The sequence below is a fragment of the Caretta caretta genome, chromosome 3, assembly GCF_965140235.1.
Source record: "Caretta caretta isolate rCarCar2 chromosome 3, rCarCar1.hap1, whole genome shotgun sequence".
In the NCBI taxonomy this organism is placed as follows: domain Eukaryota; kingdom Metazoa; phylum Chordata; order Testudines; family Cheloniidae; genus Caretta; species Caretta caretta.
In genome coordinates, this window is record NC_134208.1 from 7,621,104 (window position 1) to 7,647,120 (window position 26,017).

At 45.6% G+C, this 26,017-nt stretch overlaps 1 protein-coding gene across 1 annotated transcript in view; it reads right to left on the reverse strand.

Moving 5' to 3' along the window:
- Positions 1-17,826: 17,826 nt before the first annotated feature.
- The window catches only part of PNOC (prepronociceptin), a 48,759-nt gene continuing 40,568 nt past the window's right edge, over positions 17,827-26,017 (reverse strand). Inside the window, exon 3 of the mRNA XM_048845837.2 lies at positions 17,827-22,582. Within this exon, the coding sequence (XP_048701794.1) occupies positions 22,016-22,582 (567 nt within the window). The 3' untranslated portion in view covers positions 17,827-22,015. The remainder of the gene's footprint in view (positions 22,583-26,017) is intronic.

Here is a 26,017-nt window from a genome sequence, read left to right on the forward strand (position 1 = left end):
GCAGCATAGATACACCCCAGGAGGCTACATGAGTGAGTCAACACCCCCGCCTCCCAAAGCCAGCCCGCGTAAGGGCAGGACCTTTGTGAACTCACCTGGTGAGCACCAGCTGCTCAGTGCGGCACCCTGCGGAGACCTGGCCGTTCTGCCTGGGCACTGGGCGAGCGATAAGCATTATGTTGGGCAGTGGCAGTTTGTTGTCGGTGGAGATGATGCCGATGGTGGCCTCGGTCGGATGATTATGGACGTCCACGTTCTTGCCCTTCCTAGTAATCTGTGCAGAAAGCCTGAGATATCATGGCAATAGCTACATTGCAATACAAGGGAGTGGATACTGTACAATAACTTGCTCACTTCACTGCTACTTCCCCCTCAAATCTCCATCTGATTTATTTGCTTTGTCCACTTGCTGCTTCTTATCATAACCTAGACTGTGAGCTCTTTGTGACAGGAACTGTCATTCTCTGGCATGTCTGTACAGTGCCTGGTGTGGTGGAGCTGTGATCGGCACGCCTGCATACGGCACCCGTATAAATAGCAGCATGTTGAGAAAGGGGGTTACACCCAGGGATCTCTTTCAGCTCTGGGATTGGGGGCAGTAGATAAACTCTTCAGCATTTATGTTAACCTTTAGGGTATCTTCCCTTCCGACCCATGGGAGCAGAAGGGGAGTGTCTGAGGCCTCTCCCGTGGACTAGAAGGGGACATATTCTGCTTTAGCAGTAGACTGATAAGACCCAAGTTTCTAGTATGATCCAGGAGGGGGCCTGTGCGCATGGGAATGAACCTCCTTGCACTATTCCACCTGGCCACTCCCTCCTTCTGTAACACTGCACACCTGTGTGGGTAGTGTGCAGTAGGGATCGAACCTGGGAACTCTGGGTCTTAACATATGAGCTTTACTGCCTGAGCCAAAAGACGCACCTCAGCTACTTAACACGGTAGCTGGCTCATCAACCCCTACGTGTGACCTGGCCCCCACCGCTACACAGGGACAGCGCCACCCAGTGTGGATTACAGCTGAGAGATAGATGCCTAAAACTGCCAGGGAGATGCTTCTACTGATCTCTGGTTCCAATAGCTGTTAAATCTCTATGCTTGTTGAACAGGCGTGATGTTACTATCCCCTTTCTGCCCCATCCCCATTTTGCAGATTGGTGATGTGATATGCCCAAGGTCTTAAAGTCAGTGGTAAAGCCAGGTGCTGGAACCAAGTACTCAAGGCTCCCAGGTCTGCGATCCAACCCTCCCACTTCAATGTCCAGTCCCCATTTACCTGGATGAAGTTGCTCTCAAACATTGCAACAGACCGAAAGGGAGGATATTCCCCTTCATCCAGGTATCTTTGAAGGTCTTCCCTGTGGGGGATCCAGGCCATGGAAGAGACCTCGCTTTCTGACTGGCTGATAGTGGAGTTCATCACACTGCGGTGTCTGCAAACAAAACCCTGCAGCTTCAAGACTGGTACCAGAAACCCAGAGGCCATGATGACAGAATGAACCAAAGGCAGGAGGTTCAAGGACTTTTCTAGCTCACCTTGTGGCAGGTTCTGTCTCTAGCTACATACCACAGTCCAAACAGACAAGCATGCACACAAGCAAACATGCACATGCAAACACCCATGCGAAGAATCAAACTTTCTAACTCACACATGGGACTCTCTCAAGGGTCTCTACAGTCATCTGAGGGCTCCATTTTACACTTACTGGGAACTCATGTAAATGTCCGAAAGTGCAAAGTAGTGGAGAATCAGGGCCATCATATGGAGAGTAAATGGAAGCATTCAGTCATCAGCTTGCTAACTAGAGATGGCCCTGAGCTTGGACATGGACATACACATTCAGCCTTCTCTGGAGTTCTGATCAGCTGTCTCAGCTCTGGACTTATAGTTAAGGCCCTGTGTAAATCATGATTTCATGGAATGCCTGGAAATCATGAAAATACTTCAATACCATATTTTTTTTCAATATTCTCAAGTGTATAATATAAAGTAATTTATCCAAAAAATCAGCGTAGCAAACTGTGCAGCCCAGCTGTTACGCACCTGTGTGTCCTGTTCTTCTGCATGCGCAACATAGAGTGCTGTGTAAGTGAATTGATCTAAATGCAATCTAGGTGGGAAACGCTGAAACAGGAAACTGGATGTCTCTAAGAAAAGCTAAAAAGGTGTCTGCCGCAGATCTCGTCAAGTACCAGTCACCGATATCCACCAGGAGTTTTACACAGTGATGGAGGCAACCTCCTCTGTACCTCCTGCAATACTACTGTTGATCACTACCAAAAAGGGTCTGTTGACAGGCAGCTGGATTTGGGTTTTCACCAAAAGAAAGATGGAAATTCAAATTGTGGCAACGGCTTTACTTGTGAAGGAACAAAAATTCCTCATTTCAAAATTCTGTGGAAAACTGTAAAGTACGTAACTTTAAATTTTAACTTTACACAGGGGTTTGTTTGCACAAATATGGACAACCAAAAGCTATGGGAATTCTTCAGTCCTAATGTAGCAAATGGTTGATCGATTCCTTCATCAGCCTCACTAAGACATGAATATATAATGTTACCAATTGTCACAAGGATGAGATTATAGCATTGCTAAAGCAGTCTGATTGTTTGTCCATGATCACTGTCAAATCGACTGATGCTCACAATCCATATGTGTCACATTTTATTTTGTTTTGCAAGGCCTAAACGATGAAGACACATCTAATTCAGAACTGAAAGTTGTGCTGGCTGATATGATTTGTTAATTACAACACCATTGCACAAGCTATTGTAAAATGCTAGAATACCTTTGGGGTGGATTTTGATGATAGTGCTGCATTTATCGCTGACAGTGCATCGTACGTGTTAAAAGTTTACAGTCCAGTACATCAGGGATCACTGCTTAACTCAAGGTACGTCTACACTTACAGTGGTGTGTAGAGTACAGACACTGCATGCCCAGCTACCATGGGTATAAATAACAATGTAGACTGTGAGGTGTGGCTTAAGCTAGTGGAGTGCCCTACATGCCTGATTCCCCCCCTCCTCCCCCAAGGGTATGTAGCCTATATAGGCTCTCTACATGCCCAAGCAGTGTCTCCAATGTCTATGGTGCTATTTAAAGCTGGGTAATGTCCTACTGCTTCCTCCTTGCCAGAGCCTTTCACTGCCCTGTGCAGCTAGACATAACCACATGGTAGCCCTTGCTAGTGACCTTTAGGGAACTGTATATTTTTGTGTTTACTGGTGACTTTAGTTGTAATATTACTTATGTATGCACTGTGACATTCAGTACTTTGCCCCTTTATACTATCATTAATTTTCTAAACAAAATTTTGTGATTTACACAGAGCCCTGCTAATAACAAAGGGGGATAGGTACTGGCGGGTGTGTGTATGTCTAGGGAAGGGAGAAAAGATCTTAGCCCAGGTCTTCCAGTCTGTCTGAACTGTATGGAGCAGAACACCCAGAGTGCAGGGGGAGTGAACAGGTGTCTTTAGGCCATTTTGTGGCCCCTGATCTTCTTGCTGTAAACTGAATTGTCTGACAATGGTCCCGAGGAACTGTTCTTGCTGCTGAGGCTTGCAGGGGTGTAGAAATGTCCCTGTTTCCCCAGACGTGCAGCCTGCTTGGCAGGTTAGGAGAGGGGTGGTATTGGAGCAACAGCTGTCTCATATTATTCATCTCTATAAAGGATTTTGCAACATGGTCAGCATGAAAGTCTACAGCATCTGGATGGCACCAGAGGATTTCTCTGCACTCCAGTGATCCTTTCTGGTAGCTGGATGTACCAGTTTTAAGGCAGTTTTGCCGTAATAATGAACAGGAGACTCTGGCCTAAGGCTTGAAGATGAGATTTGAAACTGGAGTGAGTCAGGTGGAGAAATACAGGTAAGCTCTTCTAGGTGGCATGAGCTTTATAGGAGAGCTGAGAGTGCAAAGACTAGATAGTCAAAAAGGCCTGGCTCCTGCTGGATAAACAGAGGGAGCTGAGAAGAAGGCAGGCATTCCTTTGGGGGTCTGTCTACACTGCACACTAAGCCTGGGCTCTGACTCAGGTTTGAGCCCAAACCTTCCTTCCGTCCACACGCAAATCAGTCTGATTCAGGTCAGCAAGCACTCAGTACCCAGGTGCTAGGACATCACTAGAGGGATGGGTCAGAGCCTGAATCCTGTTCTGACTTGGATACAATTCCTCTCATTTTGCAATGTGGATGCAGCTCAAGCCTCAGACCTGAGTCAGAAGGTCCGCGCAGTGTAGTACAGAGGCATTAGCACAGCTGTGAGACCTGGGTCCAGCAAATGGAAGTCCAGATTTACAAAGCAGTGGAGATGCTCAAATGTGGACCGGAAACCCTGAGTCCACAAGCCTGGGTCCTGCAGACCCAGGTTCACAATGCAGCTTAGACATACCTTGGCAGGCAGGAGAAAGCAGATGGAGAATTTCATTCCTTTGCGCTGAATTATCGAGCAGAATGTGGGACAATTTGATCAGAGAGAACTCTGATGCCTTTGTTACTGTAGGCAAAATTATCATGTTACAACAAACATGGAATAGGGTGTAACAATACAATGGGACGGGATGGAGAAGATAAGCAGAGCTAAGTCTTTTGATTTAATGCTGAGGCTTACAGGTGCGTCACTTACCTGGAAGCTACAGGTACAAGCTGATTCTCAGAGACCTTCTCTGGAAATCCCTTCTTTAGGATTCCCTCCCTATTGGCAAGACAGTCTTTTTTCCAAGCACCCTACATTTGGTAGGTGAATAACATCTGGATGGTGTCCTCAGAAACACATCCTAAGCCAGCTGGGAAACAGGCTTGATGCCAGCTCCCTGTAACCATAGGCATGATGCCTACATTATGATGTCATCAGAGGCTATCTGTGTTCATCCTGTGTTCGAATAAAGCCTTTCCAGAGTGTTTGCCTTCTGTTATGACCCGCTCCTGCCCGCTTCTGCAGGCTCAGGCCCCTTAAAGAAGAGTGGAGAATGATAGCATGCTGAAGGCAATGGGGTTTTGTAAAAACCCTGTATGTGTCTGATGATAAAGAAAGCCACAAAACTATCCAGCTGCTATATGATTGGAAATGAAAAGAGTGTTATAGATATTGTTTTTTTGGAGGGGAGGGAGATTTCATTTATTTAATTTTTTTAAACTATTTATTTGGGAAGTTTTTAACAAGTTTACAAATCCTTGCCATGCAATTATCAGAAACAAAACAATCCATTACAGCAGTTATCTTTTGTTTAAAGAGACATGATACAGGAATATAGTCACTGGATCTTTCTATTTAACAGGGTGCTACCATGTTACAGAGTGAGCATCATTACAATACCTATGTTTCGAGTGATTTTATTAAATTGAGTGAAATCTTTATATACACATTTAACAGACAAGGTATGTCTATCAAATGTTAATATTAAAAATAATTGGACAGGTGTGCTGGGCTTTTTGCAGGTGAATGTACTTTGTCTGAGTACTGAATAAAAGATAACCAAATATCTTCGTATCTATCTGTCCTCTGTCAATTTTGCTGAGTACGTAATTGGTGTGTGAATTCTTCCATAACCACAACTTCCTATATATTTTTAACCATCCTCCATGGTTGGGCTATTTTTCTTTTTCCAGTGAGAAGCTACCAATAACCAATGAGAGATTAAGTCTTCATTTCCTTTTGTGTGACCCTTTCTGATTGGTTATCCTCCTGGGGCTTCCTAAGGATCATTTGGGTCGTTTACATAGTCTTGACACACCTAAGTACATATCTTATTACAGAATTACCAATACTAAGCAACATATTATATATTGACCATCTATAGTTATAGCACCCCCTCCCCCAATTATTTAAAGACAACCTTAACATGCTATACCATTCATATTAACTTCTTTGGGGGCGGGGAGGAAGCAGAATGTTTCCTGGTCAGGGAAGTATCTCAGGAGAATAGAAAGAAAGGAAAGATAAAGGAGAAAGAGGATGTAATTTTGTTGTTATCCTCCGTGTATATCCTTCTTGATTATCCTATCAGAATAGGAATACCATGTCTGTATCAAAGCATCTTGATGATTTCAGTATTTCTATTCTATTGTTTTCCTGGGCAAGGCATACTATTACTTTTAATCATTTTATTGTGAATTTGTCTGGCACTGTTCTCACAAAATTTGTCAGGTCCTCCACTGGTGAGGCTACACCTGGAGTATTGTGTCCAATTTTGGTCCCCCCACTACAGAAGGGATGTGGACAAATTGGAGAGAGTCCAGTGGAGCGCAATGAAAATGATTAGGGGGCTGGGCACATGACTTATGAGGAGAGGCTGAGGGAACTGGGGATATTTAATCTGCAGAAGAGAAGAGTGAGGGGGGATTTGATAGCAGCCTTCAACTACCTGACGGGGGATTCCAAAGAGGATGGAGCTCGGCTGTTCTCAGTGGTGGCAGATGACAGAACAAGGAGCAATGGTCTCAAGTTGCAGTGGGGGAGGTCTAGGTTGGATATTAGGAAACACTGTTTCACTAGGAGGGTGGTGAAGCACTGGAATGGGTTACCTAGGGAGGTGGTGGAGTCTCCATCCTTAGAGGTTTTTAAGGCCCGGCTTGACAAAGCCTTGGCTGGGATGATTTAGTTGGTGTTGGTCCTGCTTGAGCAGGGGATTGGACTAGATGACCTCCTGAGGTCTCTTCCAACCCTAATATTCTATGATTCTATATTCTATGGATGGTTGAGGAAGAATAGCAGTGTTTATTTTATTTAAGGGCATTGATACATATGCAGTGCTAAGGCGAGCTGGGTATCTTGTTAGAGTAATATATCTTTATCTCTGCATTTCCTGGGTATCTAATGCTTGAGAGTGTTTTAACTCCTACATTCAAGGAAAGTAATAAGCACTCCAACCATTGATATTGTTACGAATTACACCTGGTAGGGCACACGCACAACTGCTGCGAATTATGCCTGGTAGGACACGCACACAACTGCTGCGAATTATACCTGGTAGGACACGCACGCAAGTGCTACGAATTACACCTGGTAGGACACGCACACAAGTGCTGCGAATTACACCTGATAGGTCACGCACAGTTCGAATCTAGGTTGAGGCACAGAAATAAAGTCCACAACTGCAGAGTTCCCAAAAGACACTAAGTTTATTACGCTCAACCGTGGTGCCTCCCTGCTAGCCAGGAGGGGACCCTGAATGCAGATTATACAAAGGTTATATACCTTTTAGCAAAGCATGTTGCCCTCGTGCATCGGAAACCTTAGCCAATAAACAAACCCTTGTCTTATCTACCACCTATCCCTGCTTGGTGCATTCCTCGTGCTATACCAGTATGTTAATTACACAGCATGGTCCTAAAGCCATGCATCAGTAACTTTTATTATCAGGATGGGAGGCCTCACATCAAGGCCAAGAGACAGGGAGTTAGAGACTGACAAAAAACAGATACTGGGAGTCAAGGCAGGCTGGAGACAAGGAGGAGGATTTTCACAGGGATTCAGTATCTAAGGATTACTCCTCCTGGTGTATGATGTGCTGGCATTTAAACAATGGTGGGCCCCAAACCAAAATGGAGTCACCTGTGCTAACTTTTCCTTAACAATATGTGCCTGCAGCCTTAACTTCATTTTAATGAAGTTTGTTGGTGTAGAAATTTCCTTAGTTTTTAAAACAGGCATGGCATGGTACTGGTGAATGATGGAAGTTTTCAGGTTGGGGACTTCCCCTCTGTTCCTCGTGGCTTCCTGAGGTTGGCAGGGTGAGAGCCAGACTAATGCACATCTCCGACATTCTCTAGGAGGGGAGCCCATTTTCTGCTGACCATAGGGGCTCCACAGGAATAGAGCTGTTCTCAGACAATTGTATCACCTGGTTGGCAAAGGGTCCCACAATCTCTGTGAGCTTTAGGAGGGCGTGGGTGCCTCCAAACTCCTATTCCAGAAGCCCTATTCCTATAGACTGGTCATATGCCCTAAGAACATGGGGGAAGAAGCTTTTGTTGGGAGAGCTGCAGGGATTATTGAGGGTTGGTAAGGAAGCTAAGGAGCAGCTCAGCAGGAGAAGAGGATGGGGAGAGAAACACCAGTGTTTCCCTTGTTTCTGCAGCTGGTGAACCCCTTGGCTTACAGCAACAATATCCCAGTGAAGCAGAAAGATATGATCCGTATTTTACAGATAGGGAAGCTAAGTCACAGAGGTGGTGACTTTCCCAAAGTCGCTTAGGAAATTCTTAGCAGTAGAGCTGGGATCTGGGTCTTTAATTACATGACCAGACTTCCTTCTCCTTCAGAAAAAAGGTGCAAGTATGTGGCATTTCCAGGAAAACAAATTCCCTGCCAAGAGCTGATTGCTGTGGGCCATTAACGTACAAGAAATCCTGTAAGCCAAGACCATTATTCCTGTTCGGATAGAATATGGTTTTATAACTAGTGTCTTTCATACTCTAGGCACTTAACAAAGCAATGAGCTCTATACTTCCTGTGCTGTGACTGTTGCAGGTAAATGCGTCAGCCCTCCTGCACTCAGCTGTAGCTCACGTGCAGCTGTGGGTGTTAGCAGCTGTTTTCCTGAGAGAGTAAAGGTTAGCTGGGGCCAGGTCACTCCCTACCCTGATTGAACGTGGCCATGGCATCTGTAACTTGCTCCTGAACAGACACCAGGAATGGGCCTAGGGGAACTTGCTTTGACATCTCAGGTTCCTCAAGCACAACTGTAAAAATCCCATTCCCCTGCCTGGATCATTGTGTTGTGTATATTGAGGCTCTCAGTCTGTCTTTTGAAAGAGTAAACGATTGAACAGGGAGTTGCACTAAATGCAGACCAAATTACAACTGTTCTTAACCAAAATCAGGATACAGTAGAACCTCAGAGTTATGAACACCAGAGTTATGAACTGACCAGTCAACCACACACCTCATCTGGAACTGGAAGTAATCAGGCAGCAGCAGAGTCAAGGGGGAAAAAAGCAAATACAGTACAGTACTGTGTTAAATGTAAACTACAAAAAAAAAAAGGGAAAGTTTTTTAAAAAAAAAAAAAGATATGACAAGGTAAGGAAACTGTTTCTGTACTTGTTTCATTTAAATTAAGATGGTTAAAAGCAGCATTTTTCTTCTGGATAGTAAAGTTTCAAAACTGTATTAAGTCAATGTTCAGTTGTAAACTTTTGAAAGAACCATAACGTTTTGTTCAGAGTTACGAACATTTCAAAGATACGAACACCCTCCATTCCTGAGGTGTTCTGAACTCTGAGGTCCCAGCAGGTTCCTTTCCCTACAGCTGTTGTGTAGTTTTTATTAAATGCAGCTTTTTGGGAAGCTCATTCCTTTCCTCCCTGCATGTACACCAAGAGATGTTATCAGCCAGTATGGCTGGATCAGTTCTTGGATGGGAGGCCATGTCTACACTACAAACGTTGGTCGATGCAAGTTACATTGGCATTCAGCTGCGGAAGTTAGTGTATTGTTCATGTGCGTGCATACCTGGCTGTTTTGCATTGGTGCTGCACATACCAAGAGTGCTTGAGTCTTGATGCAAAGTGCAGTGCACCATGGGTAGGTATCCCAGTGTGCCATGTGTTACCATCTTGTGCAATGCCTTCTGGGAAGCTTTTACAAAATAGTTTGGGGGACAGATAACTCACGTAGGGATCTCTGGGAGGTAGAGGTCAAGTTCCCAGCATGCAACTTTTTCCCTCCCTAATGCCATCTATATCCCATAATTTTTGCTTAAAAAAAAATCCCACAAATCCACATGGCACTATTCAGTGTCTGCCAACTCTGACAAAAGCATGGAGCCCACACAGCTGTGTACTAGTGTCATGTATCCTGTATTTGCAGTGTTCAAAATTTTCCAGTATTATCAGCGCTGCAGGAAGGTCCATAACAGTGGGGGGGACATGATGATTTCTTTGAGGACAATTTGCTGAGGGACATAGTGAAAAACAATTCAAGGTTCTTAGTGGTGTTCACAGAGCAGCGGCAGATGGTGGAGCACCACTTCTGGGCTTGAGAAATGAGCACTGACTGTTGAGATCGCATTATAATGCAAGTTTGGGATGATCAGCAGTGGTTGCAGAACTTTCAGATGCAAAGGGCCACATTTCTGGGTCTGTATGCAGAGATCGCTCTAGCCCTTCAGCTCATGGACACCAGAATGAGAGCTTCCCTGGCAGTGGGGAAGTGAGTGGTGATTGCACTTTGGAAACTTCAATGCTGCATTGCTGCCAGTCACTGGGAAATCATTTTGGAGTAGGAAAATCCACAATGGAGGCCATTGTCATGCAAGTGTGCAGGGCCATTAATTGTTGCCTGCTATGCAGGATTGTGACTCTCACTATGAACTCTGATGGGACAATAGATGGCATGCGTATCCCTATTTTGGCACCAGCCTATGTTGCTATAGTCTACATACATAGTATATGGTTTCTATGGTTATGTAATGGTGTATGGTTATGGTTATTCTATGGTTAATGGTTTCTATGGTTATGTAAGCTTTGGTGGATCACTGCAGATGCGTCTCTGACTAGCCAACACGGATGCCAGTGAAGGTGCATGACATTTGCATCTTTAAGAACACAGAACTGTTCAGAAAGCTGCAAGCAGCTTCTTTCATGACCAGCAAATTACGATTGGTGATATTGAAATGCCAATAGCGATCCTGGGGGACCCAACCTACTCCTTGCTCCCCTGGTGCATGAAGCCATACACCGGCCACCTCATCAGCACCAAGGAAAGATTCAACTATCTGCTCATTAGCTGCAGAAAGACAGTTGAATGTGCTTTTGGTAGATTGAAGGGTCGCTGGTGTTGTTTACTCACTAGATTGGATTTAAGTATGAAAAATATCCCAATGGTGTTAGATGCCTGTTTTGTGCTGCATATTATATGTGAGGTGTCATAAATATAAAGGGAAGGGTAAACCCCTTTAAAATCCCTCCTGGCCAGAGGAAAAATCCTCTCACCTGTAAAGGGTTAAGAAGCTAAAGGTAACCTTGCTGGCACCTGACCAAAATGACCAATGAGGAGACAAGATACTTTCAAAAGCTGGGAGGAGGGAGAAAAACAAAGGGTCTGTGTCTGTCTGTGTGATGCTTTTGCCGGGGACAGAACAGGAATGGAGTCTTAGAATTTAGTAAGTAATCTAGCTAGGTATGTGTTAGATTATGATTTCTTTAAATGGCTGAGAAAATAGCTGTGCTGAATAGAATGAATATTCCTGTCTGTGTGAGTTTTTTATAACTTAAGGTTTTGCCTAGAGAGATTCTCTATGTTTTGAATCTAATTACTCTATAAGGTATCTACCATCCTGATTTTACAGAGGTGATTCCTTTTTACTTCTATTAAAAGTCTTCTTGTAAGAAAACTGAATGCTTTTTCATTGTTCTAAGATCCAAGGGTTTGGGTCTGTGGTCACCTATGCAAATTGGTGAGGATTTTTACCAAACCTTCCCCAGGAAGTGGGGTGCAAGGGTTGGGAGGATTTTGGGGGGAAAGACGTGTCCAAACTACGTTTTCTCAGGAACCCAGATAAAGTTTGGTGGTGGCAGTGGAAGTCCAAGGGCAAAGGGTAAAATAGTTTGTACCTTGGGGAAGTTTTAACCTAAGCTGGTAAAAGTAAGCTTAGGAGGTTTTCATGCAGGTCCCCACATCTGTACCCTAGAGTTCAGAGTGGGGAAGGAACCCTGACATGAGGCAAAGTCGGAAAAGTTGCTGCTGCGGTGGAGAATGGAGGTGGAGTGGCTGTCTGCTGAGTTTATACAGCTGGACACAAGGGCCATTGCCAGAGCCCACCGTGGAGCTATGTGGTTAGGGGAGACTTTGAAAGAGCATTTTAACAATCAGCTACAGTAATGTGCTGTGCCTGACTGTGCTCTGGCCCTAATGGTTTGTTAGGAATGCAACGCTGTAGTGCTTGGTGTACGTTTATGCGTATAACCCTGTGTCTTATAGTGAACCTAGGAATTATCCTGTTTTGCTGTGCATTTATAACTGACACTTTCACTCACACAATGCATTATGCAGTGCTTGCTGTATATTACATACGATTGGGTGGTTTCTTGAAGGTACGAGTACTGTCGGGCTGCACACTTAAAGTACTGGGTGCTTTGAGTCCTACTATACATTCTGCAGTATGTGCAGTGAGCTAATGAAGCTATATTGTTTTTTAAATGGAATTTTATCAACTGACAAAAGCAGTGTAAAAAATGTATAAGTAAGAGGACAATACAATGCAAACTTCAAACATAAATTAACCAAATTAAACTTTAAATATAGAAAGGCAGCAAACAGCTCTGTCCATTTCAGTGCAGAAATACAATCCAGTTTGGCTACACATACACTGACCTATGAGAGGCATGGTTGTTGTATGTGAAGCTGTGATTGTCCTTACTGTCTCCCAGCATACAGTGGTAAGGATGTGACCCATGGTGCCACCTGGATTGTTGGAGGGGGTGTAGGGAGCTGCCATCATGGAGTTCTCCAGGAACTGCAAAGGGTGGTGAGTCCATGATTGTTGGACCTGTAGGTCAACCTAGAGTCTGCAGCATTTGTGTTTGCTGCCTGAGAATCCCCATTGTGTCCTGGTGAATCTCCCTCTCCTTTTTTCCTGATGTGATTCTTGGCTCTTTCTCCATTTTCTCCTGTCCTCGCTATCTCTCTCCATGCTGTCTGCCATGTTGGCCTTTGTTCACAATTCGATGCAGAGCTGGCTTGCAGCATCTTGCTGAACATGTTCTCCCTAATCCTCTTCTTTCTCCTCTGCAACAGGGTCAGGCATTCTGTGGGTGTGGGGAAGATTCCCCCTCAAGGCCACAATGGCGGCAGCTATAGATAAAACAGACAAACGTATTGTCTTTACCATCACAATGGAAAGTGAAAGATACATTTCAAAACTCTTCCTTCGTCCCCATTAACATTTTTTTAGTAAGGCATGTCTTATTGACACTTCTGCTGTGGAGTGCCTCTGCACTGTACTGCTTTCCAGCCCCAGCTATGATGAGTATTGCCCATGAGGGACTGGGACTGGGGGGGAAGGAGAATGAAATTAACATTTTAAGTTGCATGAAACAATTTGGTCCATATATCCGTGGGTACAAGCATAGGGCAATGGCACTGAAAATTGGCTCCAATTTCCACAGGCGGCCATGATTTTAGCTGATATCTCACTCCTGAGAGTGACAAAGGCACAGAGAACACAGCTGCTGCTGGCATCCAAAAGCCAGTTGGACCCATATGCCACTAGCCTGTTTACTGCAATGATGCCAGACGAACTCTGTAAAGAGTGGTGTGGGAATGCGTCCTACTGTGAAGGAAGAAATAAGGCTGCCATCCCTAGAATCCTTCAGGAGAGGACCACAGAGTATCTCCATGAAAGTTTCATTGAGATCTCCCAGAAGGATATGAGGGACATCAACAAACTGCTCTGCATGCCCCCCCACTCCTTGCCTAATCCTACGGGGAATGAAAAGCCGATGATAACTCGACCTCTGTTTGTTGTACCACTACCTCTTCTTGTATGAGTAAAACAATGAAAAATTGATACATGGTATGGTTCAGGGCAACTGTACCGACAAACTGGTAACTACAAAGAAACCCCTAGAGTCGGGTGAAGGATTTATCCTACCAGCATCTATGTTAGGGTTGGGGTTAATTCTGGCGAGCTTATTAGCATGTATCTGAAGAAGTGGGTTTTTTACGCACGAAAGCTTATGCCCAAATAAATCTGTTAGTCTTTAAGGTGCCACCGGACGCCTCATTGTTTTTGTGGATACAGACTAACACGGCTACCCCCTGATATTAGCATGTGCGTAGGTTCTTTTATCATTTTTAATATGGTTTCTCTCTAATGCTTCTTATCTGAAGAATAAAATAGGCTTGCAGAGAAAGAACTGTGTGGTACTGATAACTGTAGCAATTACACCTGTTAACCATCCCTGACGAGAAAGCCAGCAGATGTGCTTGGGCACCCTGTCTGCACTGGGGAAGACAGTGAAGGTGGGGAACTGTGCAGCCTGGAAATACCTGGGACAGAAGGGAGAGGTGTCTCTCCTCCACCCAAGAGAGGCAAAAGCTGGGAACCTAAGAGTGGGTGTCCTTGCTGGGCCGTCTCTTCTTGTATGAGTAAAACAATGAAAAGTTGATACAGTAAAACAATGAAAAGTTATGGGTTCAGAGCGACTGTACCTGTATTTCCCCTTCTGGCCTAGGCTGGAGAGTCTGGCACCCTAGGGGTGGGGTGACAGGGGGTAAGGGGACGTGGGCCTGCCCAACTCCACTGCATCCCAGCCCAGGACCCTAACAGCAGCGGAGTGGTCTGCCACTGGGTCAGCCGCAACACGCTGCTCTAGAGTCAGTCAGCAATTTAGCCAGATAGTTGTCAGCTGCCCCCGAGCTACTGCCTACCTCCCAGGGGTTTGGTACCTCTGTAATCCACAGGTCCTCTGCCTCCTCTGGGTACACAGCTGCTGGCAGTCCCGACAACTCCTCTTCAGGGTCAGTCTCCACTGGGGGCAGGGTGCGGCAGAGCATAGATTCAGATCCAAAGTGCTTCAGCAAAGTGGAGGCATCCATCTCCTTCCCTGGCTTCTGCTCAACTGAGCTGCAGAGCCCTCCCTTTATACTTCTTGTCCCACCCTGGTACTTCCAGCAAGGAGGGTGTGGCTCTGTCCACCACGGGGAGTGTAGTAGTCCCTCGCTCTCAAGTGGGGAGGCAGGCCACTCCACCTCACTACACCAAGTATTATTTTATTAACTACAGTTGATTAATAACATAGTAAAAGCATCATGATTGGTTAATACTTAAATCACACAATGTTTTAATACCATGTGCCACAAAGAGCTACAGGAGACACAATGTTAAAGGTAATATTCACAATGTTAAATTCCTGAGAAACCTGTGTATCTAATCCAGGCTTTACATTCAAACATGAATGACCATGGCTTGGAGGGGGCAGAGCAGATATCGGTATCCTTAGGGAAGTTTAAAAATTTCTGGTAGCGAGTGAAAGAAAATGATCATGTATTCAGGAAATGCTCAGAGGCAGGATGGGAGTCAGAAGCACAGTTGGTTCTGATCCTTATTATTATCCCAACACTCAGCCTGGAGGAGGCAATTTCTAATAAACACTAGAGACGAGTCCTGATGGCATCAACTGCTTTTGTAATCATTACTTTAATTTTGTTTTGCACGGCCTGCCTTTCGCAGCAGAGAGATTTCTCAGGAGCTAAGTGTGTATCCTCTCTAGGCCCAAAAGAATAAAGGGGAAATTTGTGTGTGTGTGTGTGTGAGAGAGAGAGAGAGAGAGAGACGGAGCTCAGCACGGAGTGGGAGTGGCAATCCATCTGTCTGGGTAAGGTATGTGCAGCTCTATCTTTGCTATCTCCGTGACATTCTGAGTAGCCGTGGCCCGCGGCACAGCTGCTGCTGTGAAGTCCTAGCTGGCTGCAAATTAGTTGTGTTATTATCCCCCCGAAACAGTTTGCATGGTGGGAGTTGGTTAAAATGTCTCTTCCGGTGAATTTGAAGCTGACTAAAGGCATTGAGTTGATGGCATTGGAAGATGGAAGCTCCCTGTTTAGCCACAGGGCAGACATAAGGCGGGCAGTGGGCAGTACAGATGAAACACACTGGCAAAGTGTACGTAGTGTCCTTGGCTGAAGGGAAATAGCTGACTGCCGCTACCATGTAATCAAGTTAATCCTGTACCTCAGGGGTTAGAGATCTGTGGTGTGGTGCTGAAGGTCCTCCCTTAGCATGCAAATAGAATGAAGGGAACAAACTGATGGAGGGGTCATTACACAGGTATCTCCTCCCTAATCTAGGGTGAGACAGCCATTCAGTAATCATATCCATCAGACTTGGCCTGGTTTCCGGTAAGGATACAGACTGGTCTGAGATGTGGACACCAGCATCTACTGAGACAACCCCTCCTCCCACCCCAGGGATCTCATGATTGGACTAGCTTTGCTTTGCTGATCTAGATGAATTTCCCTCCCCACGCCCCATGCTATGCACAAAGACTTTTTGTTTTGTTTTCTTGCCTAAATAAAAACTCTGTTTTTCATTATGGATAGAAGATTGTGTATCACTCAGAAGAATGTGTATGCATGTGTCTGCAAACTGAGAGCGTGCCAGCTAGTTCATTTGTATAAACCTGTTTGGAATTTTTATCAGTGAATGTTGACTGAAATGTCGAGATAGGCAAAGTAAGAACAATGCTGCTTTAGAACTTACTAGCGTTTGATTTAAGGATATTTACTTTGTGTATTTTGACCTGTGATCTTACAATTTGTGTTTTAAGGGTTATAAAGCTTTAACTACAGTATTTGAATCTCAATGTCTACTCTAATTAAATAATGATTGTCTCATCCCCCTATTGCAATGGTCCCCATACTGTGGGGCGCGCCCCCCCTAAGGAGTTGAGGAGGAACATTTGGGGGGCGCAGCGGGGCCTGGGCCAGCCCTCCTGGCCCCAGCTCTGCTTCAGCCCTGGCTCCCGTTGCAGCCCCATCCCCAGCTGTGGCTCCTGGCTGCGACCTCGGTCCCTGGGTCCCGGCCATGGCCCCTGGCTCCTGGCCAGAGCCCTACCCCAGCCGCAACCCAGCCCCATTCCCAGCCCCAGCCCCAGCTCCAGCCCTAACATTGTTCCCTGGCTCCTAACCACGGCTCGGGCTCTGCTCCCAGCCCTGACCACGGCCCTGCTCCCGGCCTCACCTCCCAGCTGTGGCTCCCAGGGCGTGCAGACAAATTACATTAGGCCTGGGGGGGTGACTTAAAAAATTTGGGGACCACTGTCCTATTGTGTGACACGCCCCATAATTTTGTGCAATTATGAACATTTAAACAGATAAAAATCTAAACGAATAATTAAAAATAAACATCAATATTATCTGTCAAAATTATAAAAAAAAATTGAATTCTGCCAAGCCTATGTCTACATTAGCTCCACTTGCATGCTGCAGATCAGCCGGCTACGGTTACATCCTTCATGGTCCTGAAGGTGTAAGTGACTGGACACACGAAATGGATGTGGTTGGTAGGGTGCTGGATAAGATCCAGCTGCATAGGCGCCGACTCCGGGGCTGGGTGGAGTGGGGGTGGGGCCTGGGCAGAGATGGGGGTCGAGCACCCCCCGGCACTTTGGAAAGTCTGCACCTGTGTCCAGGAGAGGTGGATGCAGGCATGGCATGGGGCACAAATGACTTCTTGGAATTCCACAGTTCTGTGAAGACTTGGCCCTGTCTCTCCTTGTGGGTGTGAGACTAGTGGGAGGTAATGCTCATTGCCTTACAATCCTCTGTAAGGATCCAGAGGCAGGATCAGAGTGGGGTCCACAAGTCGGTTCCTTCCCTATCTCCTCCCCAGAAGCGAGACCAAAGTGGGAAGGAACTGACCCATGGTCCTGGTCTCTTCTTCCTTCCATACCTAAGGGAAGCCTGCTTTCCTCCATGCAGGCATGGCAACTCTCAATGTTTGTCATGAGTCTAGCAGTACTTTTCCTAATGCCCCCACACCTGGAGTCACGTGATGATGTGAGAATCTCAGCCTTCATTTTAAAAAAACCCAACAAACTTCTACCCTTGTGGTAGTAGAGAAAAGCTTCAAAACCTGAACCCAAATGCACTCTAAAGACTCTGAGGCCAATAACCCAAATGCTTTATTTTATTAAAAATTTTCATGGTTTTTAAACTAATCTCATAATTATGTTGAGGTCTGATTGGTGATTTTTGAACAGTTTGGGGTTGGTTATATTGCCCTGTGGGACCCTAGCAGTGGAGGTGGTATTATGTGGACGTTTGTGGGGTGGGTGCTCAGGAAGCCAGACCCAGTGATTGTGTCGATCACAATGATACAGTAGAAATAGTAAACTAATTTATTAATCATTTTTTGCTATGTACAAGTTTAATGGAGAAATATTTGTATGAAACAATTAAAAAGAACTGGTTCTTTTTACAAACAGTAACGGCAGTGACGCAGGTAAGACCCAGGCTTGTTGTTTATTGGTCATGCTTTCATCTGCGAGTTAGGCAGAATAGGGCAGAGCGGCAGGCCCGGCTCCATTTGTCATCCTGGGAGTTACAAAAATACACCCTCTAAAGTGACAGCACTGAGACAGCAGCTAGGACAAGATACATGCCATGGGAAAGAGACATAATGAAAACACAGACACCGCTGTATCGCTGAGCAAAGAAGTCAACCCCGGAGTGATTATAAAATCTCAAGGAATGCTGACCAGGAAACCTTGTTTTCCTGCTGCTTCCTGTACCAGCCTTTAACTGACAGGCTGGTGCTGACTCTGACAACCCTTGTATACCTTACTGGATTTGAACAGTAAATGGATACCTGTGTTCATGGCAGTAAACAGTTCAACTCTTAACTGGGATGGAAAGAGAAGTACTTGGTAACAAAAGAAGGGGACTAAGAGTTGGGACATCTGGGCACTCCTCTGGGCTCACTGGATTACCTTGGTCAAGTCTTGTGACTTCTCTGTGCCTCGGTTTCCCTATCTGTAAAATGAGCTATAACAATCCAAGAGTTATGTGAGGCTTAATGCTATCAAAATTTGAGTGTTTTGTGGCCCCTGGGGGAAGATGGTAGAGAAGTGTGAGGCATTTAAAATAATTACAGTAGGATCAAATTCTGATGCCCTTATTCATACAAAATAGCAATTTACTCCATATGTGGGTCCACTCATGCAGTAAGGCATTATTTAACATCAGTAAGGGAAGCAGAATACAGTCCTTAGGTTTCATTTACGCTCTTATATTTCTGTAGTTTCTAATAGCAATATTGATCTCCTAGTCAGACATTTCCTGGCAATTAACGACCAGCTGGGTAAAGGACTCAGGGAGGTGGGGGGGCATTGATCAACATTCTTATCGCATCTCCGTCAGTACCTGGCCCAAGCCAGGGAAGCTAATGATCCAACCAGTGGACCAAATTCGGTGATGAATCCTGGGTCATGTGCCACCTGAGCCATGTGCATATGCGAAGAAGGAAGAGGAGGACTCAGGACCTCGCCTGCCAATACTCAGACAGGGAGATGACAGCACTTTGTATTGCAATAGCACTTGTTCTCTAATGAACTCAGTGCACTCTCCAGAGTAGTAAGGGGGTAAATATGATCACTACCCCCATTATACAGAGGGGGAAACTGAGGCACAAAGAGGGGAAGCGATTGCCTGTGGTCTCACAGTGAGTCAGTCGTGGAGCTGAAAATAGAACCAGCATGTATTAGAGACACAGAGGACATAACAGGAGTATCATTTTAAATATCCTTACATAGTATCACCACTTGGAATGGCCTATTGCTTTTTACAGGGGGATGAAAAAAAATTTCTGTTGAAATTCCAGACCCACAGATCTAGTTTGGTATTTTCAGTGACCAATCAGATGTTAACTCTTCTGTAAAATCTGTTTCCTCCACCAGTTGTACTACCCATAGTCCTTTGCTCCAGTAAATTCACAATCCAGTTGCAGATGGATGCACCCTTCTTTACATCCTGTCTTTAACTGTTATTGTTCTGTTAAACTGTAATGTTAAACAGCTTTCATGCCCCACCATAGAGGTGGCTGCATTGCGGTAGTTGGTAAAGTGATTCCTGAATAAGTCCTGAATAAGAGTCTGAAGTGCTTTGGGATCCACCAGAATGAGTTGGATGCTATATAGATGTATATGAGATATTTTAATCCAAAGGATTTTTCTAAGGACAAACTGAAGCAATGTTCTCACGAATGAGTCTGTATTTACACACAGTGAAGGGGCCATTAAGCTTCTTTAATTTTTTTTAAAAAAGGCAATGAATTTGGTGCTGGATGAGCAGTCCTGAAAACTGTAGTCCTCTTTAACCACAGAGCACGTGCAGCACAGGCAATGGTAATGCCCACTCTCTTTGATCAGATATTACCCACTCCCAAAGTGCCTTGATTCTGTCCTGGAGGGACACTTCAAGTGGTAGAGCTCATTTCCCATGGCCCAGTCAGCCCTGAGTCTCTGCTGAGGCTGCCCGCTAGTGGCTCTCCTGTTCAGGTGTGTATGTGAGCTCTCATTTGTTTCATGAGAGCTGAGTATTTTGGAATCTCTAATCATGTACAGTTCTCTCCCTCTGTCCTACCATGGCTCTTTCACCTCCAACTCTGAAGAGGCCGCCTTTTTACTTTGAAACCCTGCACTGTAACCATGCAGCTGTCGTGTATATATGCCCTAACTCTCCTCCAGGCGGTGCAGGTACATAATCAATCCTCTGATCCCAGAATAATCCTCCTAGCCCACATAACTGATTCTGGTGTCAGAGTTCTTTTTCCTCCCCAGCTGTGAGCATGGGGGTTCATCTTGTAAGTGACACTGCAGTGTCTGGATAAAGTCAAAGAGAAAGGATGGTTGCCAGCTTCACTGAGGAAGGAGGGCAGTGGGCAGGAGCGAGGTGAACTCATGCAGAGAGGAAAGGTTTTCTCTGGCTTGGGGGGGCTGTGGTTACAACACAGATAAAAATTGTAGTAACCGTGTCCCTGTCACTAAACCCTTGATCAGTCCAAGGTGTTAACCTGGTGTGGGGACACAAATAGATCCCATCTACACTACAGATTTATCCATGTTGAAACTGGGCTATGTGATGACCATGTTCTAACCCTGTCCTCTGCCAAGGTTACAGTTGGAGTGTACCTGGAGCCTTCTGGTGTGGGTTAAGTCTCAGAAGAGAGCTCAAAGAATGAATGGGCATTGGGAATCAACTCCCCTCTCTGCCCCCAGGGCAGGGCTCAGGCATGGTGGTGGGGCAGTGTGTACTGAAGCTTCTGTAACCACTGGGAAATTTATATTACAGGTCCCTGTTTGTGCCTGGGCTTAGACAATGAGTCTATCACAGCCAGAGCTACAGAGCCTGTCTCTTTAGCTCAAGCTGAAGCAGCTCAAGCTTTCACGCTCAGGAGGTTCCCGATTCAGTTCGTGGTGTGGCGGCCATCAGACTTGCACTCCTGCTGGCCCATGGCATACTTGTTTTGTAGTTGATTAGCCTCCAGGGATGTTAATCCAGCACATTTAACCCAAAGAAAATGCATTTAAAATAAACAAACAAAGTCCCCATGTGGAGCAGGGAGAGCAGCATGGGTATTAGGTTTGGAAGGGCTACATTTTTAAAAGCAAAAGCCCAGATTGAAGAAGGAAAGAGTGACATGACTGATTTTAAACAACTCCATCTTGTTGGGCTAGAAATTGTATCCCCCAGGGCATGCTGGTCCCAGGTAGAGAGGGATGGCCATGGGATTTCCCTTGGCTGCTCTGGAGGGGGATTACCTTGGTGGTAATGGGTGCCTGCACTGCCCCTGGAAGTCACAGGCCTCAGAGGTTTGTGGATTCTGTAGTTAGTGGAGCTTTGAGTTACTCATGTGGCCCTGTGAGACTTAGGGTACATCTACGCTACAATTAAAAACCGGCTGCTGGCCTGTGCCTGCTGACTCACGCTCAGGGGGCTCAGGCTAATGGGCAGTTTAATTGCAGTGTAGGCATTCAACTCAGGGTTTAGGACCCTGCAAAGTGGGAGGGTCCCAGAGCTCAAGCTGCAGCCCGAGCCCATGCAATTAAAAAGCTCCTTAGCCCAAGTCCCACTAGCCTGAGTCAGCTGGCACAGGCCAGCCACGAGTGTCTAATTGCCGTGTAGACGTATCCTAAGGGACTAAAACACTTGGAAATCCATTTTGAATGTGAAAAGAGAAACCTGACTGATTCTCTCTCTCTCCCCTCACAAGAAAATTCCCATTCTAATAAACCTAGACTGTAAGCTCAGGGCAGGGACAGTTGTCTTGTATTTGCAGCCAAAAGTGCCATGAAAATGTAGAAGAATTAATAAATACATTGGATGATTCAGAAACCACCACCAGAAGGCTTTCCCCCCTTGATTCTGAGCAGCAATGAATCCGGTTGTGTCTGGTGAACCATTCCTAACACAGGCTCTTTGGGATCAGGGAAGGGGTTGACTTCTTTGGCCATAGCAGACTTAAACCGATTCACTATGTGTCAGTGACGTGAAACAGAGTTTCCAGTTAGATCTCGTTCTGTTCATTCAGGTCATTGGTTAAGCTATCGTACTCGCTGGAGCGCGGTGACATGCCCAGGTACTGCTTCAAGAACTCGCTAAATCTCTTCTGGTTGTTCCACTTCCGGGCTGACTTCCTGACCCCGATGAAGCCCCCGTACCGCTTCTGCACCCCCTGCCCGGTGGGCTCCAGCACCTGCCTGTAACTGTACTTTCCTTTGAGGAAGCCACCAAGCCGCTTGGAAATATCCTTGGGCTGCTCTTGGAAGTCACCCAGCGGGGTCTCACTCCCATTGCTGACACCCTTGTCCACCTCCCGCTGGTGGATCAGGCTGCTCACCTTGGAAACTCTCTTCTCACCTTCCACTTTGCTAAGATCCACCACTTTGGTGAGGTCATTGAAGTGCTTCCGGCTGCCTCTGAACAGGCCACTGTCTTCCATCTCTAATGGCTGGTAGGAATCTTCTTCCAGGCTGTCAGTGCTCACCTGTATGGATGACTTCCCAGCCACTTTGGTGCAAAGCTCCCAGGTAGTACTCGAAAAGGCCTTCCCTTCGCACTCCATGATGCAGACCTGCAGAGAGGAACAAAACAAGGAGGCTTTCAATCGGCCATGCAACCTTTTCTCCAGCAAGTGGAAGTAACCTCCTGCAGGACACTAGTACACTGTGCTCTGCTTCAAGCCCTACTTAAGCCCTCAGTGACAATTGCTCACCAACGTGAGCTTGCGTAACCTCCTGGGTGTGGTGTTCTGTTCCATCTAGTGGTACTGAGACCACTTAGAAAAAGAGAGAGAGATTAATGATTCTGCTCTACAGCCTTAGCTAACAGCCATATGGCTTTTAGCTCATTCAGTAGAAGCTCATGCAGTTAGCTTCAGAGGTCCCAGGTGTGATCCCACCCGCCGACAGCCAGGGTCTGTTGGTGTTACACTTGGGTTTCCCAAGCTGGCTGTTTGTTAGCCAACAAGTAATAGCTGTAGACCATTGTACAGATCTGGCAAAGACCTCAGAGTCTTTCCAGGATTCTGCCTAAACTGCTAGGGAACCAGTAATCCCAAGATGTTTGAAAAGGGCTGCACAGAATAAGGATTAATTGAAGCAAGTAATTATGCTAATTCCCAGGCCTGCAGGCAGAGCTAATTTTGGTATGCATGGAGTTCTGCACATCAGAGGAATGGCATGACTTTGCTTTTCTAGCTGGGATGCCCATGACATAGTGTTGCTTTTTTGACCTAGGCAACTAGTTACATTTTGGGGCCACAATAGGGTGACCAGATATCTGAATTTTATAGGGACAGTCCCGATATTTGGGAGTTTGTCTTATGTAGGCACCTATTATCCCCCAGCCCCTGTCTTTCACACTTGCTATCTAGTCACCCTAGGTAATGGGGATGTTCTAGCTGGAAGTAGAAATTGATGGAATCTGGTCTTTAGCTTTGATACAATCTTGTTTATTTACAAGGAGTGAACAAGGACCTGCTTCCCCAAACGCAGTAGGAACCACGAACAAAAGCAGCTGCACACTCTCTAGCCTTTTCCAGGGTCATACTGTGTTCACTGACTACTGCTGGGCTTTCTTGCCTCCCCCGCCGCCTCTCTTTCTTTGTTCTGTCTCTCAATTTCTGTGTGTTCTGCCTACACATGAACACCCCCCCTACAACCAATACTCAGCAAAACCCTTCCACCCACTCAGTCAAAGAGCCCCTGGGTGGGCTCTCTTAGGCCTTAGTTAAGGGGCCACACCCGAAACGCTTCACAGCTATTTTAAGTGAAGGGTGAATTCGCACATCAGTTTCAATGAGGTTTTTATTTCACCCATCACAAGGTTTAATCCAGTTCATAACAGCAGTATTAAAATACAGAGTGTGTGCGTTAAATGCACCCTTCTGCTGGAGGACATTTTGAAACAAATCTTTCGTTTCAGCCTCGTGGCAAAATACATTCCCATCAGCCACAGCTGTAGAAGGTTGTGCAGAGCCCCCCCCCCCCCCCCCGCGCGCGGAGGGGGCTAGATACCATTCATGCTCATCCCAACTGTCCGATTACAGCAGCCTGTAAAATGCCCGCAACTGTGTAATGCTGAGGTTATAATACTGCACAGCAGCCCCTCTGATCTGCAGAATGGTATTTAATTAGCTTTTTGTAAGTGACTAAAAGATCTATGGGGAAAGCAGTTGTGCTCACAATGGGGCTATCTAGCCAGCCCTGTAATCCTGTCACTGAAGCATGTTTGGAAATTGTATAGTTAACACCCTTCCACGTTTTTCCTTCCTTTCTCTGCTTTGGCTGCTTGGCAGCACTGAACTGTCTGTGCAGAGGATTCACAGACAATATTCAAACCTGATGTTGGAATTATCATACTGCATCCATCGTAATAGTACCTGGGTAATAGTATCTGGGCACCTTTTACAGCCCAGCAGGCATCCCTTTAGACACTGTAGACACAAAGCTAGATTTCTTCTGGGTTATGCTGGTACAAAGCCAGAGTAACTCCACTGACTTGCATCGGGTGAACTAGTCTACCCAAAATCAGAACTAACTAGCCTGAAATGATCCTTTTTTGAGCTTTGGAACTGCTCCCTCTCCCTTAGCTTTCATTTGTTTAAAAACCTTCTGGTCTCTGGTTCTGGCATCCCCACTATGAAATACACATGTGGGATGCTGTTCTCACCATATGTCTGACTTAACATTACTGGTTATCTTTACAATAACAAGTCTGACCCTGAGAGGCTTCCACCCCAAATATAGGAGAGTTGAGAGATTCCAATAGGTCAAGTAAGTATCTGAACTTATGGGTTTTCAGACACTGTCTCACTGTGTGATCTTGAGCAAGTCACTTTGCCATATGTCTGTTTGCTCATCCATCAGCTTGGAATGATAATACTTGCCTATCCGGGGGCAGCTAATGCTTGTAAAGCACTATAGATTCCCTTGGGTTGAAAAGAGCCACAGAAATGCAATGCCTTTTAGAAGTGCACAATGTATTAATTATCCAAACTGATCTTCAAGACTGTTCACTTCACCCCCATTTCGCAAGGACTTATCTGTACATCCTCAGTCTGACTACTGGGGAAGCAGACAGCAACTGCTTCAAAAAACAATATCCACTCATTGGTGAAAATGATTCACGTTTCCCTTTGAAGTTTGTGCTTCTGTTCCACTCTCCCTCTGCTTATTACCGCTCTGTCCTTAATCCAGGCATCATCCGCATGCTTCCTCCTTTTATCAGACCTAGTTCTCCCCAGGCTAGGATGTGGATCAAACAATGGGCCATGTGGCCACAGCTTTTGCTATTAGTCATGGTTAGTAAGCCTCATGCTGATGACTAAACCAGCCAACGGGGAAAACTGGTTCAGAGAGAAATAGTATTTTTTTGTTATCTTCAGAAAGAAACCAATTTGGTCCTCACCAAAGTTCCTTGTATGACGCAGGCTGGGCCCAAATGACACACTGGTTGCAGCAACAGATCAATCAAACTAAACGATGTGTAAAAAGAAAAGAAGTACTTGTGGCACCTTAGAGACTAGCATATTTATTTGAGCATAAGCTTTCATGAGCTACAGCTCACTTCAACGGATGCATTCAGTGGAAAATACAGGGGGGAGATTTATATACACAGAGAACATGAAACAATGGGTGTTATCATACACACTGTAAGGAGAGTGATTACTTAAGATGAGCTAATACCAGCAGGAGAGTGGGGGGGAGGGAACGCCACTAGCCGTCACCTTCAGCCCCCAACTAAAACCTCTCCAACGCATCATCAAGGATCTACAACCTATCCTGAAGGACGACCCATCACTCTCACAGATCTTGGGAGACAGGCCAGTCCTTGCCTACAGACAGCCCCCCAACCTGAAGCAAATACTCACCAGCAACCACACACCACACAACAGAACCACTAACCCAGGAACCTATCCTTGTAACAAAGCCCATTGCCAACTGTGTTCACATATCTATTCAGGGGACACCATCGTAGGGCCTAATCACATCAGCCACACTATCAG